The following is a 13,083-nucleotide window of genomic DNA, read 5'->3' as shown; positions in this document are numbered from 1 at the left end:
GTGCTAATATATTTTGGTGTCTTCTTGTCTTTTCCAGAACGAATTCTAGCTGATGAAGATAAACCATTGTTTGGTCATTTACCCTGTCGACAGGTAAGGATTAAGAAGCAATTCTCTGAATTAGTGAAGAAAGAGAATTGTGCTGCTTTAATGCAGAATGTCTACATTTTAAACTATGGTTATCTGATAGTTTTCTTTGATGGATCCTGCTATTTAGTCAATCAGTATCTGATTATCAATCTATTTATTATCTAGCAAAACTATTACCTTTTTTCATTAAAAGCACTGTTCAGGAAGGCCAGGGTTCTCATGGTAGAAGTCAAAATAAGAATACTAAAGGGAGCTTGTATATTTGCGCGAACATCGATATCTTTACTGTGTGCTTAAATATGCTCAGACTGCTCCAATAAACTACAGCTGAGGGGCCTGAAAAAATGCTGTAAGTAAAAAGGTTGTTTTCATCTTAAAGAACTTAAATAACTGTTGCAGTGTCTCTTTTTCTTTGTGTTTAAAGGATGACTGCCTTACATCATTAACAAGATTTGCAGCAGCTCACTGGACAGTTTCATCTCTTTCAGCTGTACAGGGTCACTTTTGTACTCTCTTAGCATGTAAGTTCACCACCTTAATCTTTTTTTTTAAACACAGGTAAAAATACAGAAAGATGCCTACAGAAAGATTGTTACAGTCTTTATTACACGCACGTTGTTTTGTATATCAGAGTTTTAAGTAACAGACCAAAAGCTAGAATTTTCACAGGTGTACCCTTATATTTAATTGTATTGTGAAAAAAACAAACACATTTCTGTTACTCTGCAGCTCCAAGATGAATCTAAAGCAAAGGATAGATATCTTACTGTGAAGGAGTTCTACTGATTTTTTCCTGCTTTTATATTGCTACTTGGTACCTAGAGCAAAAGAGCAAAATAATGGTACCTAGAGCAAAAGAGAAGGAAAAGTGGTCTTTTACACTTAAAAGAAAAATGATGCGTTGGAATTTTAAAAAGGAGGAAATTAAGGTTAATATAGAAATGAAAGGAAATTGGATGTTTGTGGAGGTCTGTAATGTGTCTCCAAACTTTTCTACCTTTGAAAGATAGGATCTGTGATAAGATGGATCTTGTTACAATAGTTGAAAATTTTGAGAACATCCAAAGTGATTCAAGCTTGAATCGTTTATAAACACAGCTGAAAGGTCTGAAGCTCAGCCTAATGTTGAAGTTGGCTGAATACATGATGTCTTTTTTTAAAGGCTCTAGGTGATTGCCACTTCTGAAATCAGACTTACGCTATCTAAATAGCACAGGCATTTTTTTTTACTGGTTAATAACAGTACCGAGAATTAAATAAGTGGTTTGAACATCAGTGGGATTCTAGTGCAAAATATTAAGTTCCATGGTGGAATTTGTCTTTTCTAAAGGGAAGAATTTTAATTAAGTTGAGAGAAGAGGAGCAACAAGTGGGCTTCTGAAATAGTTGTTATAAAATAGGATACTTTTAATATTTACAGTCAGTAGAGCAGGAAAATTTCTAAAATGCATGCATACACTGATATTACTAGTTGAATTAATACCGCCTACTTCAGCAAACAGTTGACAGCTTTGTGAGAAATTATTTCATATCAGTTCATAGCAGTAATGATTGAGCCATTTTCTATGCATAGCAGAACAAAAAATATTGCCAGCTATTTGACTGGAACTTTGTAGTACACCGTTCTATGTGGTTTGGTGGGCTTTGTTTGTATTTAAATCTTGAACCATTTTTTTCTTTAAAGTTCTACTTCCCTTCAGTGCCTCTATACAGTACAAATACTTAATTTAAAATTACGGACAGTCGCTATTGTATTATTAATGGCAGCACTAACTTTATGGTAGTTAATTTGGTTTTGTTTCATTTCAATACAGTGTAGTCAAGTGGACAAAAATCTTGTTCAATAATGTTGAACAGCTCATAAATTCTCACATTTCTGGACAAAAATGACACATTTGTATATTAAGTACCTTAAGCATATTAACTGAGGAGATGGCTCTCATTTTATAACTAACGTACACTAAAATGTTCTTGTGTATATCAAGTTTTAATTGGTAAAACTTATTTTTCTCTTTAAAATATTTAGCACTGGTGCCTAATGAAAAAAATGGAAATCTTCCATGCATACTTGATATCGACATGTTTCATTTATTGGTAAGTATTCCATAATGTATATAAAGTTTTGAGCCAGTAGGCACCGTGTCAAAATTTTCTTGGAAACTTTCTGTTTAACTCCGGGTGAGGAATTTTTCAAAATATTCAATTTTTTTTGCTAATTAATACAATTTATTTTTTTTTCTCGTAACTTTCATTTCTACATACAGCAGGGTTAAAACAAAGAGAAATGTATACTCTTTGTACCTTCTTTTTTTTTTTTAAAAAAAAAAAGATGATCATTTCAATATGTAATGGCTGCTTAGTTAGCCTCAAAGTTAGCCTTATGAGCTGCCTTAAAAGGGCATAGTTGCAGCATAAGTAACAAAAATGGAAAGATTCAAAAGGAAGAGGAATATACCTGCTTTCTTTCTTGTCTGTTTATTTTTATTTTTTTTACAGGTAAGCTTGGTGCTCTCTTTCCCTGCCATACATTGTCAGGATTTTTCAGGGGTTAGTCTTGGCACTGGAGATCTTCACCTGTTTCATCTTGTCACAATGGCACACATAATACAAATTTTACTTACCTCATCAACAGGTAATGGCACTTTCTTACAGCTTTTACTGAAATGATTACTTGAATCTGTACTTAGAAAATACTTAAGGTGCTAATAGTAAATGCATGCAGTTTACTGTAGCAAAATAAAGTTGTTGGTGCTGTCTCGTTCAGTCCATATAACGTATGGATAGATTGTACTAATTGTATTGATGATAGTCAGTCTTTTGTCTTTATTACTTTATGCTGGAGGTTTTTGTTTGGTTTTGTGGTCCTAGTCATGAGTCCTGCTTTCCAGCTAACGTAGCTGTGCCTGGAAGTTTTATTACAGAGACTTGGCTTAGGTTTTGCATAATTAATAAGCTGCAGTGAATAAGGAATCAGTGCCTCTTCTGGCAAGAGGAACTGGATAGGGTGTAGCGTGCCAAAACCCGAGAACTCCAAGCAAATATACTAAAAACCCAAACAGTTGAACAAGTAAACCAACACCTCATGGAGCTGACAGTAGCATATACTTACCACATAACTGCAGCAGAAAATGTGGGATAACTATGATGTACTGCAGAAGAGTTGGCCAGTGGAGTGTGTTGTTTAGTTTTGGTCTCTTTCTCAAAACCTGAAAAATTACATTCCTGCTGAATAAATTGTAGAAGTAACTTTTTTTTATTTTTTTGTTATTCCTTTGTTTTTCAGAAGAGAATGGCATGGATCAGGAAGACACTAGTAGTGAAGAGGAAGTAGCTGTGCTTACACTTTATAAATTTCTTTGCCAGTGTACAGGAAGGTAAAGAGACAATCTTTCAGTGTTTGAGGGAACTTGCTGGGATCTGAAATATCAATGCAAAATTTTCCTTAATTTACCATTCAATTTACTTACATTTCTATGAATCTATTTTAGTGATGTTCTTAGCCAGTTTGGAAATGAACACTAGACATAATTCTTGTTTGAACTGAAGTCAATAAATTACTATGAAATATGACTGAAGACTTAGTAAATATAGCTGTTAAACTGAAATGATTAAATAGAAGAATTTTCTTACTGTGTTCTCTTAAGTGCCTTGAAAGAAGTTTCCTCAGGCTGGCACCTGTGGAGGAATCTAAAAGCTGGAATCATGCCTTTTCTGAGATGTTCTGCTTTGTTTTTTCATTACTTAAATGGAGTCCCAGCACCCTCAGAACTTAAAGGTACTGTCTGCCTAGCACTTTTTGTACTAAACCAACTTTCCAAAAGACACAAATTTTTGACAGAATGCAAAATGAATTACATTTAAACTGTTTTCTGAAAACAAACAAAAAACACAACAACAACAAAAACTAGTTGAATACATGCTTGTTGCAACCAGTGCAGGACTGTATATGTATAATTAAAAAAGGTGCAGAGCAGAGGTTAGAGCAGTCATTGTCTCTTGTCATAGTTATCTTTGTGATCTGGTATGTATTGTGGATTGTTTCCTTGGTACCTAGTTCCTTGACATGCTGTGCTAAAATGTAGACTGTTTTCATTTAACATTTGCCATGCTTAAGCCTTTTGGGATTTAAAAACAAACCACCACCAACAAAAAAACCTCTTATTCCTGACCTTCAATTTTCTGTAACAAGGTTTCTCAGGTTCATAATCTAGACCAGTAAGTAGAAATACCATTAAGTGCTATGTTACAGACACTCTAAAGATGAGGTACAAAGTGCAGCTGTATTTCTCTAAAACCCTGTGGACCTCTTGGACCTTTTATCTAGAATAGGTTGTAGGAAAGGGGAAGAGGAAGGCTTGTTTCGCTTTGTTACACTCCTCAAGTGCCAGGTGCTTAGATTGCCCTGCAGGTTCACTCCCTAAGGGATGTCCTGTGGGTGGCTGCAGCATAAGGTTCCACTGGTGGGTTTCGTTTCCCTTCCCGTTCCCTCCCAACTCCAGACCCACTGATCCTGCAGTCACCCAGTGCTGTTCTTCTCTGGTATTTTACTTGGCCACAAGAAGGAAGCAAGGGCACAGTATTCATTGTAAGTTTCTTCACCGCTTTGGAAGCAAAGATTCCAGAGCAAAAGAGGCTATGCCAAAGAAGTGTGCTGGCACTGAAAGTTGGCAGAGCAATGGCCCTGGGAGTCAAACTAAAAGCCTGGTATCATCAATATGGCAATGTAGTGGTTGTGTCCTACGTAATACTTTTTTTTGGTAGAGTTTGGCATTGCAGGCATTTGAAATGACTATTTTTGAGAATTTTTGAGATTGTGGTTGTACTGTCTGTCACCCATCACATGTAATGGGTTTGTGTCAGTAGCTAGAAGAGCATGAAGTAGCCATTTAACTGACAACATTAAAACAAAGACTTAAGTTGCAAAGACCGCTGAGCTCTGCCATGGTTCTTACATGGCCAGACTTGAAGCCTGCTTGGGGAGGAAGTTTGAGGAAATTTGCTTGTTATTACTGGCAATTTTCAAACATTGCTGTTTGATGCCATTATCAGCATTCCTTCATACTTCACACTGCATTTTGGGTATGGAGGAATAAATTGGAAAAAAAAAAAATGGCTGTGCTATCTTGGGCCGTATTTTGTTTAGTGTAGATAATGTTATTAAAAAAAACTCAATTATAATTTTTTTTTACAGTGAATGGAACAAACCAGTTTGAACGTTTGTGTAGCTATCTTTCCTTGCCAAACAACCTCACTTGCCTTTTTCAAGAAAATAGTGAGATTCTGAACACCTTGGTAGAAAGGTAAGATGGGGTTTTATGCGTAGTTTAATCATAATAAAGAGTTCTGCACAAGATAATATTACAAGTGTTCTCCCAGGAGTCTGTATATGGAAGTAGAAGTGAATTAGATTTTTAAAATCATTTGTGAAATAAATATTATGAAAAAAAAAACAACATTTTGTTTGTAGAGATTATTGAATAGAGGTACTCTGGAATTTTTACTTGCTTTCAGAATGTATTATCTCTTGAATTTAAAGGTTTTTTTTTTTCCTCTTGTAGTTGGTGTAGCAGCAATGAAGTAAAGAGGTATCTGGAAGGCAAGAGACATGCTATCAGGTAAACATGGAGAAATTTTAAGTAGACGGGAGAAACTTTAATGTTGAAGTTCTCTTTGTGTTTTTCCTAAAGGATGTTTCTAGGAGAATAGTATCAGTCCTGTTTTATTGAGTGGCTGAAACACTGATCCACGTTAGTGGATAAGCAAAGAGATACTGAAATTTTGTAAGGGAATTGAAATACAGATTTCATCGGTACATTTTAATGTCAAAGTGAAATATTAGTTATTTAGGGTGATCTACAGTAATCAGAGGTCATGGCATTTCTTCTTTCATTTTCTTCAGTAGATTTGTACATAACAATTTTAAAAGGTATGCTGTTGCAAGCAGAGGTATATGACTCTTGTTGAAAAATACTAACTGTAGAAGATAATTTTATACAATCTGTTAATACAAATCAGTAAAACTAACAGCGAGTTACTTATTTTTTAAAAAAAGCTTGCTTTTCATGCACATTTTTATTTGCTAAGCAATTGCATTAAATGTTTTCTGAATTCAAAATATAGTGGGCCTAGAGTTTGTAGTATTTTCTTTTTGAAGGGTGGTTAAAAATAGTGTTCATCAATTATCCAGGTAATTATAAGCGAATATTAGGGTCCCAGTGCTGTAATTATAAACATACCCCTCCATTTTACTCTACTTTACACATTGCATAAAGGCATTTTCAATATTGTATGTGCAATAAAGCTAAGTGAACAAAATTAATCACTTCAGCTGTTAAATACCAGGCTATTAATAAAATATCTTACACAGTAAGAATACTTCTTATTGCATAATTCATTTTCTGTTGTTGTGATTGAGATTTTTTTACACTCACTCCTTTTGATGATTCTTAAGCCAGGTTGTATCTAACTTGGTGGTTTTTTTTTCTACTCAGCATGGTCTACTACGTTGCTTATTACTAATCTCTATTTACATTTCATGGTCTGATTTGCATTATTTGTAGAGACGAGGATTATTAAAATGTGTAGTATCTGAAAAAAAAATTACTTGGCATTGGAACTTTATTTCTAAGGATATTAATATTTGGTATGGAGAAGGTGCTTTTCATTGCATGAACATTTCATTCTCTTCAGGATGCAAGTTGTCTAAGTTGGAGAGCCAGACTGTTTTCCATTCAATATTAGTGATAGCAGGAAAATGCAAAGCAAATTGGTAAGGGATCAGAAGAAATATTTTAACGCCTGGAGTGACCTTATCATGAAGTGTTGCTAAAAGCATATCTATGACATATTTTCCTTACTTTTTGTCTACATTTATTCTGAAATCAATTTTTTAAAAAATACAACAGTACGAGAAAACTGGGGGTGGTCTAACTGATGTTAGAAGTGGGTTCCTTTTTTTCTGAGCTGCCACTTAGTGTTTGAATGGTGATGAAAAGAAAACCTTTAAAAAAAATGATTTGCAGATGCTGTTTAGATGACTTAAGAAAACATGATTGTGCTTGAAATCACTGTGTATTGCTTATTAAACTTTGGGTGGTTAATTTGATTGTTTCATTCTAGCTATGCAAGAGAATCCAACAAGTTAATAGACCTTCCAGATGACTACAGCTGCCTCATTAACCAAGCATCTAATTTCTCGTAAGTTGTATGCAATTATAGAGGACCCCTAAAGTCGTCTTCTCCTTTTGATGAACTGGAAAACCTCTAACTTAAAAGCTTCACAAAAACTGTTTATAGACTCATGGAGTTAATGGCAAGTACCGAGTGTAATCCTTTCCAGCAAAAACAATGTATTTCAGTGAAATAGAAATTGCAAGGATGGATGTGTATAACTCTTAACTCTGTAAATATTCTAAAAACCTTTTGAATATTTTACATGTAGAGATCATACATACAATAGCATTTATTTATTCTTTTTGCTTAAAAAAGGTGTCCAAAATCAGGTGGTGATAAAAGCAGAGCTCCAACGTTGTGCCTTGTGTGTGGAACCTTGCTATGTTCTCAGAGTTACTGTTGTCAAACTGAATTAGAAGGAGAAGATGTTGGAGCCTGTACTGCACATACGTACACTTGTGGTTCTGGAGTGGGTATATTCCTTAGGTAAGAAACCAAATACCTCTGCTTCTATTGCTAGGTTAGACGGGCTGTGTGGACATTAGTAGTTCTATAAAATTGATTGTAGGGGTGGTTTTTGTTGATGACGGAGTTGCCTAAAAACTGGAGTGTATTTCTCCTCCTTATACTTTGATATGTTCAGAGGTTGTTTCTTTGAAGATGGAAAAATCATATTTTGTGTTGAAGTGGATTTTTTTTCTATGTGATACCTTATTTCCACTCAAGTATAAAACAAAGTGAATTCCTTGACCCCCCCCCCCCTTTTTTTTGTTAAAATTTGTTCTTGTTGTCTTCCTGCACCATTAATCTACAGTTCTCTTGGCAGCATTGGACTGTAATACTGCAGTAATTGTCTCACACGTCATTATGTGCGTACATGGGAAGGTTGGATAATACTGTTTTCACTTTGGCAAATATTAGTGAGAAGTGAAATTGCTTTGTTTCCTTGTGGTTGTGTGGAGTACTTTACACAGATTGTAAATAATATATGACTTGAGTTATAACAGGAAGAGAGTAAAATCTTTATTTCAGGAAAAAAAAAAAGTACCTTTAAAAATGTTCCCATGCAGGCTACACAGAATGGAAGTGGTTGAGAATTAAAAAAACAGTATCTATGAAAGTATGAGAAACTATATGCCTAAAAATCAATGAGTAAAACCTTGTCTGTGTTTCTCTCTAGAGTACGAGAATGTCAGGTGCTATTTTTAGCTGGAAAAACAAAGGGCTGCTTTTATCCTCCTCCTTATCTTGATGACTATGGAGAGACAGACCAGGGACTCCGGTAAATATTTTTAAAAATAACTTTTAAAGGCAAGAGTTGTAATGCTATCTGGCTTGTAAAATATACTCTACTACATTTACTACCTTTTTATTTTAATAAATATTATGGATGATATATCTTGACATGTGCTGCATCTAATATTTTCAAGCATTTTAATGCTACTGTGTGTTTTTATGTTAAAAGTTGGTGGAAGATCTTTCCTAAGTTATAAACAATTGTCCTGAAGTGTAAAAAATGAAATAACTTTTAGCATCTATGAAGTTGCCTAGAAAATAGAGCTGAAAATTGTGTATGTGTATAGGGTATTTATTTGTATCATCTGTGCTACTTTAATACTAAGTGAAACTACTGAGAGATTACTTCATACCAATATGTTGGTACTTTGTCTTCTCTCTCTGCTCCCTGTGAGAATAGCTTAGGGACTTGATACTGTTTACACTTGCTACTTCTGAAATTTGTCAAAATGATAGAAAATGAGCTGGTTCAGCATGGAAAGATTGCTGCCTGCGTTCAGAGTTCTGTGAACTGAACATGAGATTTCAAAAGCTGGAGGGAACCCTTGAGTAGTGAGGGTGGCAGAACAGATGGGGTAGCATTCCAGTTCACTAATGAAGATATCTCTTGGTTTGTTCTGTTGAGACAGTGGCGTTAAAGGGTTATCTCAGTATTTTGTGTCGTGCCTGAGTGTTTGTGCTTAGGTGCACTGTTTTGCCATTTCTGATAAGTATTATCTCCTTTTCAGGCGTGGAAATCCCTTACATCTGTGCAAAGAACGATTTAAAAAGATTCAAAAACTCTGGCAGCAGCACAGTATCACAGAGGAAATCGGACATGCACAAGAAGCAAATCAAACGCTAGTTGGCATTGATTGGCAGCATTTATAATGGTTAGCTGTTGAAGACTGGAACTTTATTAAGACTTTTGTAACTGAATAAGCTTTTCAAAGGAGGGATTAGGAAAAAAAGTCAAAGAAAATAAAATAAACCTAGTCCTTTTATTTAATCTTTGTTTTACAATGTATTTCATAAAGATACCAGTTAACATAACCAAGTAAACTTCTTTCTATGTAAGCAAGTTTTATTAGTCATATAATTTGCACTGTGCTTCCTTCACAGAAACCTCTTGGGTTATAAACCTGGGCAAATGAACTTGAGTTTCTGATAGAAAAGAATGACTCTTTTTGGAAGTCTATGTTTTTTCTTATAAACTGCAAGAGCAAAAGACTGCTGAAACAGAAACTAGATAGAGCACAATTACAGATTGTGTTTTGCCCCTTGCTAGTAATCTGAGCCGTTTTATTTATTATTCTGCATTTTAATACTTAAGCTGTGTGTACATGCAATGGAATGAAGTAAGGAAGCAAATAATGTAGCAAATGGATGTTTCTGTCTGCATTAATGGGTAACTCACTCTTACATTTGGTGTATCTAAAATGATTGTAATTTGTACTCTCGCAGCTTTCTTGCTTCCAGTTGTTTTTTAACAACAAAAAAAGTCCTAACACTAGCTTCATGAGTAAAATAATTTAATTTAAAGCTTTTTTCCAGAGCATTGCACTCCTTAGAATTATGTAGTTTGTAATTTGAATTTAGCTGGGAAACCCTTTCATGTCAATTATGTGATTGGTTCTTAGGTATTCAAGGGTTGACGTTGTGCTTTAGAAGATATTTTAAGATAACAACGTGTAAAAATGTAATGAAAGCTAATTTTGTTAATTTGCAGAAGCACAAAGGATATTTTCTTCACTTCTGTTACAAGCCAACTTTTAAGGTGCAAATCCTATCTACTTTTTGTTGCAGATGAGCTGAATGGTTTGCTCCAGCTTTGAAGGGCCACAATCAAACTGCCCACATTTTTGCATCTGTTCATTTTTTTCTGTTGTACCATCAAGTATATTTACTTTTCGGCTTGACTTTAAGCTCTGTAAAGATGTTTGCATATAGTATATTTTATAAATATATTCTATAACTGCGCAGATTTGCACTTGATATGAGGGTGCCTGAAGGCAGTGAGTTTTCTAGTTGTATGTAATTAGACCACCAGGGTGTCTCTAAAAGGTGACATTATGCTTATTGATTTAAAATAAAATCCATTACCTTTATCTCTCTTATCTTCTGACAAATTAGTAAAATCTTAATTTACATAGTTCTGTTCCTTAATAATCTGTGGTTCTTTTAGGTAAGTCCTCGCTTTCTGACTACATCTCCAGCCCAGAAATGCAGCCCTTTTGCTGTCTGCTCTGTCTTCAGTTACACTTGCTCTGACTGGATTGTTTCTATTTTTACAGATTTAATGCTTCAGATAAATTTTGTATATTCACGGTGTACAGGGCAAATTTTCAAACATTCAATAACAGTCTTGAGTGAAGATATGAAATAAAGAAATTTGGCCAGTAGCGATCCCTTTTTCTTCACAACAGCAGAGACTACTCGCATCCCTACTACTGCTTGTAGATGTAATCTTGTATTATCTGTTGTCACTTCTTGGGAAGAGACGCACAGAAGCTGCATGAAACAAAATGGCATTAATGCTTCATCTTTGCCTTCCCCTGTGTAAGCTGGTTAATGTATCAACAGTTTTCTGTGCATGGTACTTAAAAATCACATTTTTGGGGTGATGTTACTGTTCCTTTGCAGAGAGTCTTCTTAAGCTGTATGCCACAGTTTTAGATAAAGTGTAACTGCACTGACAAATTCCTTTTCCCTGTAAGCATATTAAAAAGCTAATTTATGATACTGACAAATTGCTCTGTGCAAAGCAAAATAGTGACAGCAAGAAGGATTGTTTTTTCTTTGGAATCAAAGACTCAAGTTGATTAGGTTGGTAAAAACTATGACTGCAAACAATTGCAAAGTACACCAGTAATTTTTGTAAGCTTAGTCATTCTTTACTCAAGACTTCTACTCTCTGATTTATTTTGCATGTTTGTTAATTGTAAAAATATTTATATATAACATTGTTTCAGTATCAGGGAACTAAGATCTGTAATAAATTGGGTATAACTTTATTTGCAGATTACATGTAGAGTCTAGAATGTATTGTGTGTTTGGGGGGGGGGATGCAAAACCAAACCAGCCAAACAACAACAACAAAACAAAATCCCCAAACCAGAAAATAATCACAACAGAAAACAAAAAGCTGAAAGCATCAAATAAATGCTTTTGGCATTCAAATTAAATAAATTTATTTTTAAATGTTGTTTCTAGAATTTTGCTGACCTTGTTTCTTCAACTGTGTCACCTTGTTAATCACAAGCTAACAAATACCTGGATGTGCAACATCTGCACTTCCCTGGCTAAAAAATTAAGATGATTATATTATTAGCGTCATTTGCTTCAGTCAGCTAAACCTTTCTTGACCTTTCAAAAAGTCTAATCATCATTTAAAGGATTGTAAATTGTATGTTATGAAGTGATGAAGGTTGAGGTTCACATTCACATTTTTTACTGTGTTCAAACTTGAAGATAACACTTGGTACTCTCCCTAATCTGCCGTAGGAGGCTTTCTTACTCTGCTGGAAGTACGTGACTGAGATAACACCTGATGCCTTCTGACTTGTGCCAGCAACCAGTGCTTCCCACAGCTCTCTAACTACTCTGTCTGTGATAATAGTGGGAATTTGTTGGCTGAGATGCAGTGCAGCTAGCTTGTGGAGTCTCAACATGTTTCCATCTCCACCTCTCCCCTAGTCCCCTCCAGCTTCTGTCTGTCCGTCGCACTGGTCTTCGTGCTGCTGGCTCAGCAAGTCAGATTTTGGCCTCAATTTCCACTCCAGCGTTGGGAACGGCTGAAGGACTCGGTGTCACCACGCTACATGGTTAACCTCTTCTCAGTAGGAGAGTCGATGTTAGCAGCCTGGCCATGGAGGCGTTCCAGTTCTGTGCTTATTCTTCTAATGTGAAGCCATACCAGCGCTCAGGCTCCAGGCTTGGCATTCACTTCTGTGTATTTTATTTTACGCTAAGTGACTCGGTGGTTTGTTTAGAGGCTTCAGCCCTGTGACCATTTTATCCTAGGTCCTGAATGTGTAGAGGAGAAGCTGGATGCTCAACCTGCTGTGAAAGTACCTTTAGCACAAAGTCTCAGTTATTTTCCATTTTGGAAGATGAAATTACCAAAGGGGAAATGCATCTCAAAACAAATTAACTTGGGGCACACACAACACCCTAAAACCTCATTTTATCCCTCTTCCAGCCAAAGTGCAGATTGGCTTCTGAAAGTCAGCTGTACCGTTGCCTTTTTGGAGCTCAGGCATCCTGGTCTGGATGTACGGGCATTTATCAGTATTTACCAACTTATTGCTGCCAGTCATATCCCCGCTTATCACTATGGGTCATTCTTTTAACCCTTGGTTGATTATTTCTCCTGTTTTGTGTGTGTACGTTTCTATTCATACTTCATTCACAGCAATTTAAACATTTCATCTAAGAATCTTAGTACCAAAAACTGCTTTGTGCATTCTTATTTTGAGGCTGCTGCATATTTATACTGTTTTCTGCTCTTCTGCCACCTTTTCCTCCCTGGCGTGCAAATGTTAA

General features: G+C 35.5%; 1 protein-coding gene across 3 annotated transcripts in view; it reads left to right on the top strand.

Moving 5' to 3' along the window:
* Positions 1–11,552, top strand: part of UBR2 (ubiquitin protein ligase E3 component n-recognin 2) — a 51,881-nt gene extending 40,329 nt beyond the window's left edge. For all 3 annotated transcript variants that reach the window (XM_035321004.1, XM_035321006.1, XM_035321005.1), the window contains exons 36-47: positions 38–93; positions 515–611; positions 2,117–2,184; positions 2,587–2,722; positions 3,374–3,464; positions 3,735–3,865; positions 5,282–5,390; positions 5,649–5,705; positions 7,210–7,287; positions 7,579–7,749; positions 8,444–8,545; positions 9,288–11,552. In XM_035321004.1, the coding sequence (XP_035176895.1) occupies positions 38–93; positions 515–611; positions 2,117–2,184; positions 2,587–2,722; positions 3,374–3,464; positions 3,735–3,865; positions 5,282–5,390; positions 5,649–5,705; positions 7,210–7,287; positions 7,579–7,749; positions 8,444–8,545; positions 9,288–9,429 (1,238 nt within the window). In that variant the 3' untranslated portion in view covers positions 9,430–11,552. The remainder of the gene's footprint in view (positions 1–37; positions 94–514; positions 612–2,116; positions 2,185–2,586; positions 2,723–3,373; positions 3,465–3,734; positions 3,866–5,281; positions 5,391–5,648; positions 5,706–7,209; positions 7,288–7,578; positions 7,750–8,443; positions 8,546–9,287) is intronic.
* Positions 11,553–13,083: the final 1,531 nt, after the last annotated feature.

The sequence above is a fragment of the Oxyura jamaicensis genome, chromosome 3 (genome assembly GCF_011077185.1).
Source record: "Oxyura jamaicensis isolate SHBP4307 breed ruddy duck chromosome 3, BPBGC_Ojam_1.0, whole genome shotgun sequence".
NCBI lineage: Eukaryota > Metazoa > Chordata > Aves > Anseriformes > Anatidae > Oxyura > Oxyura jamaicensis.
Note: the sequence above shows the minus strand (reverse complement) of the source record. Positions and strands in the feature narration are given on the sequence as shown.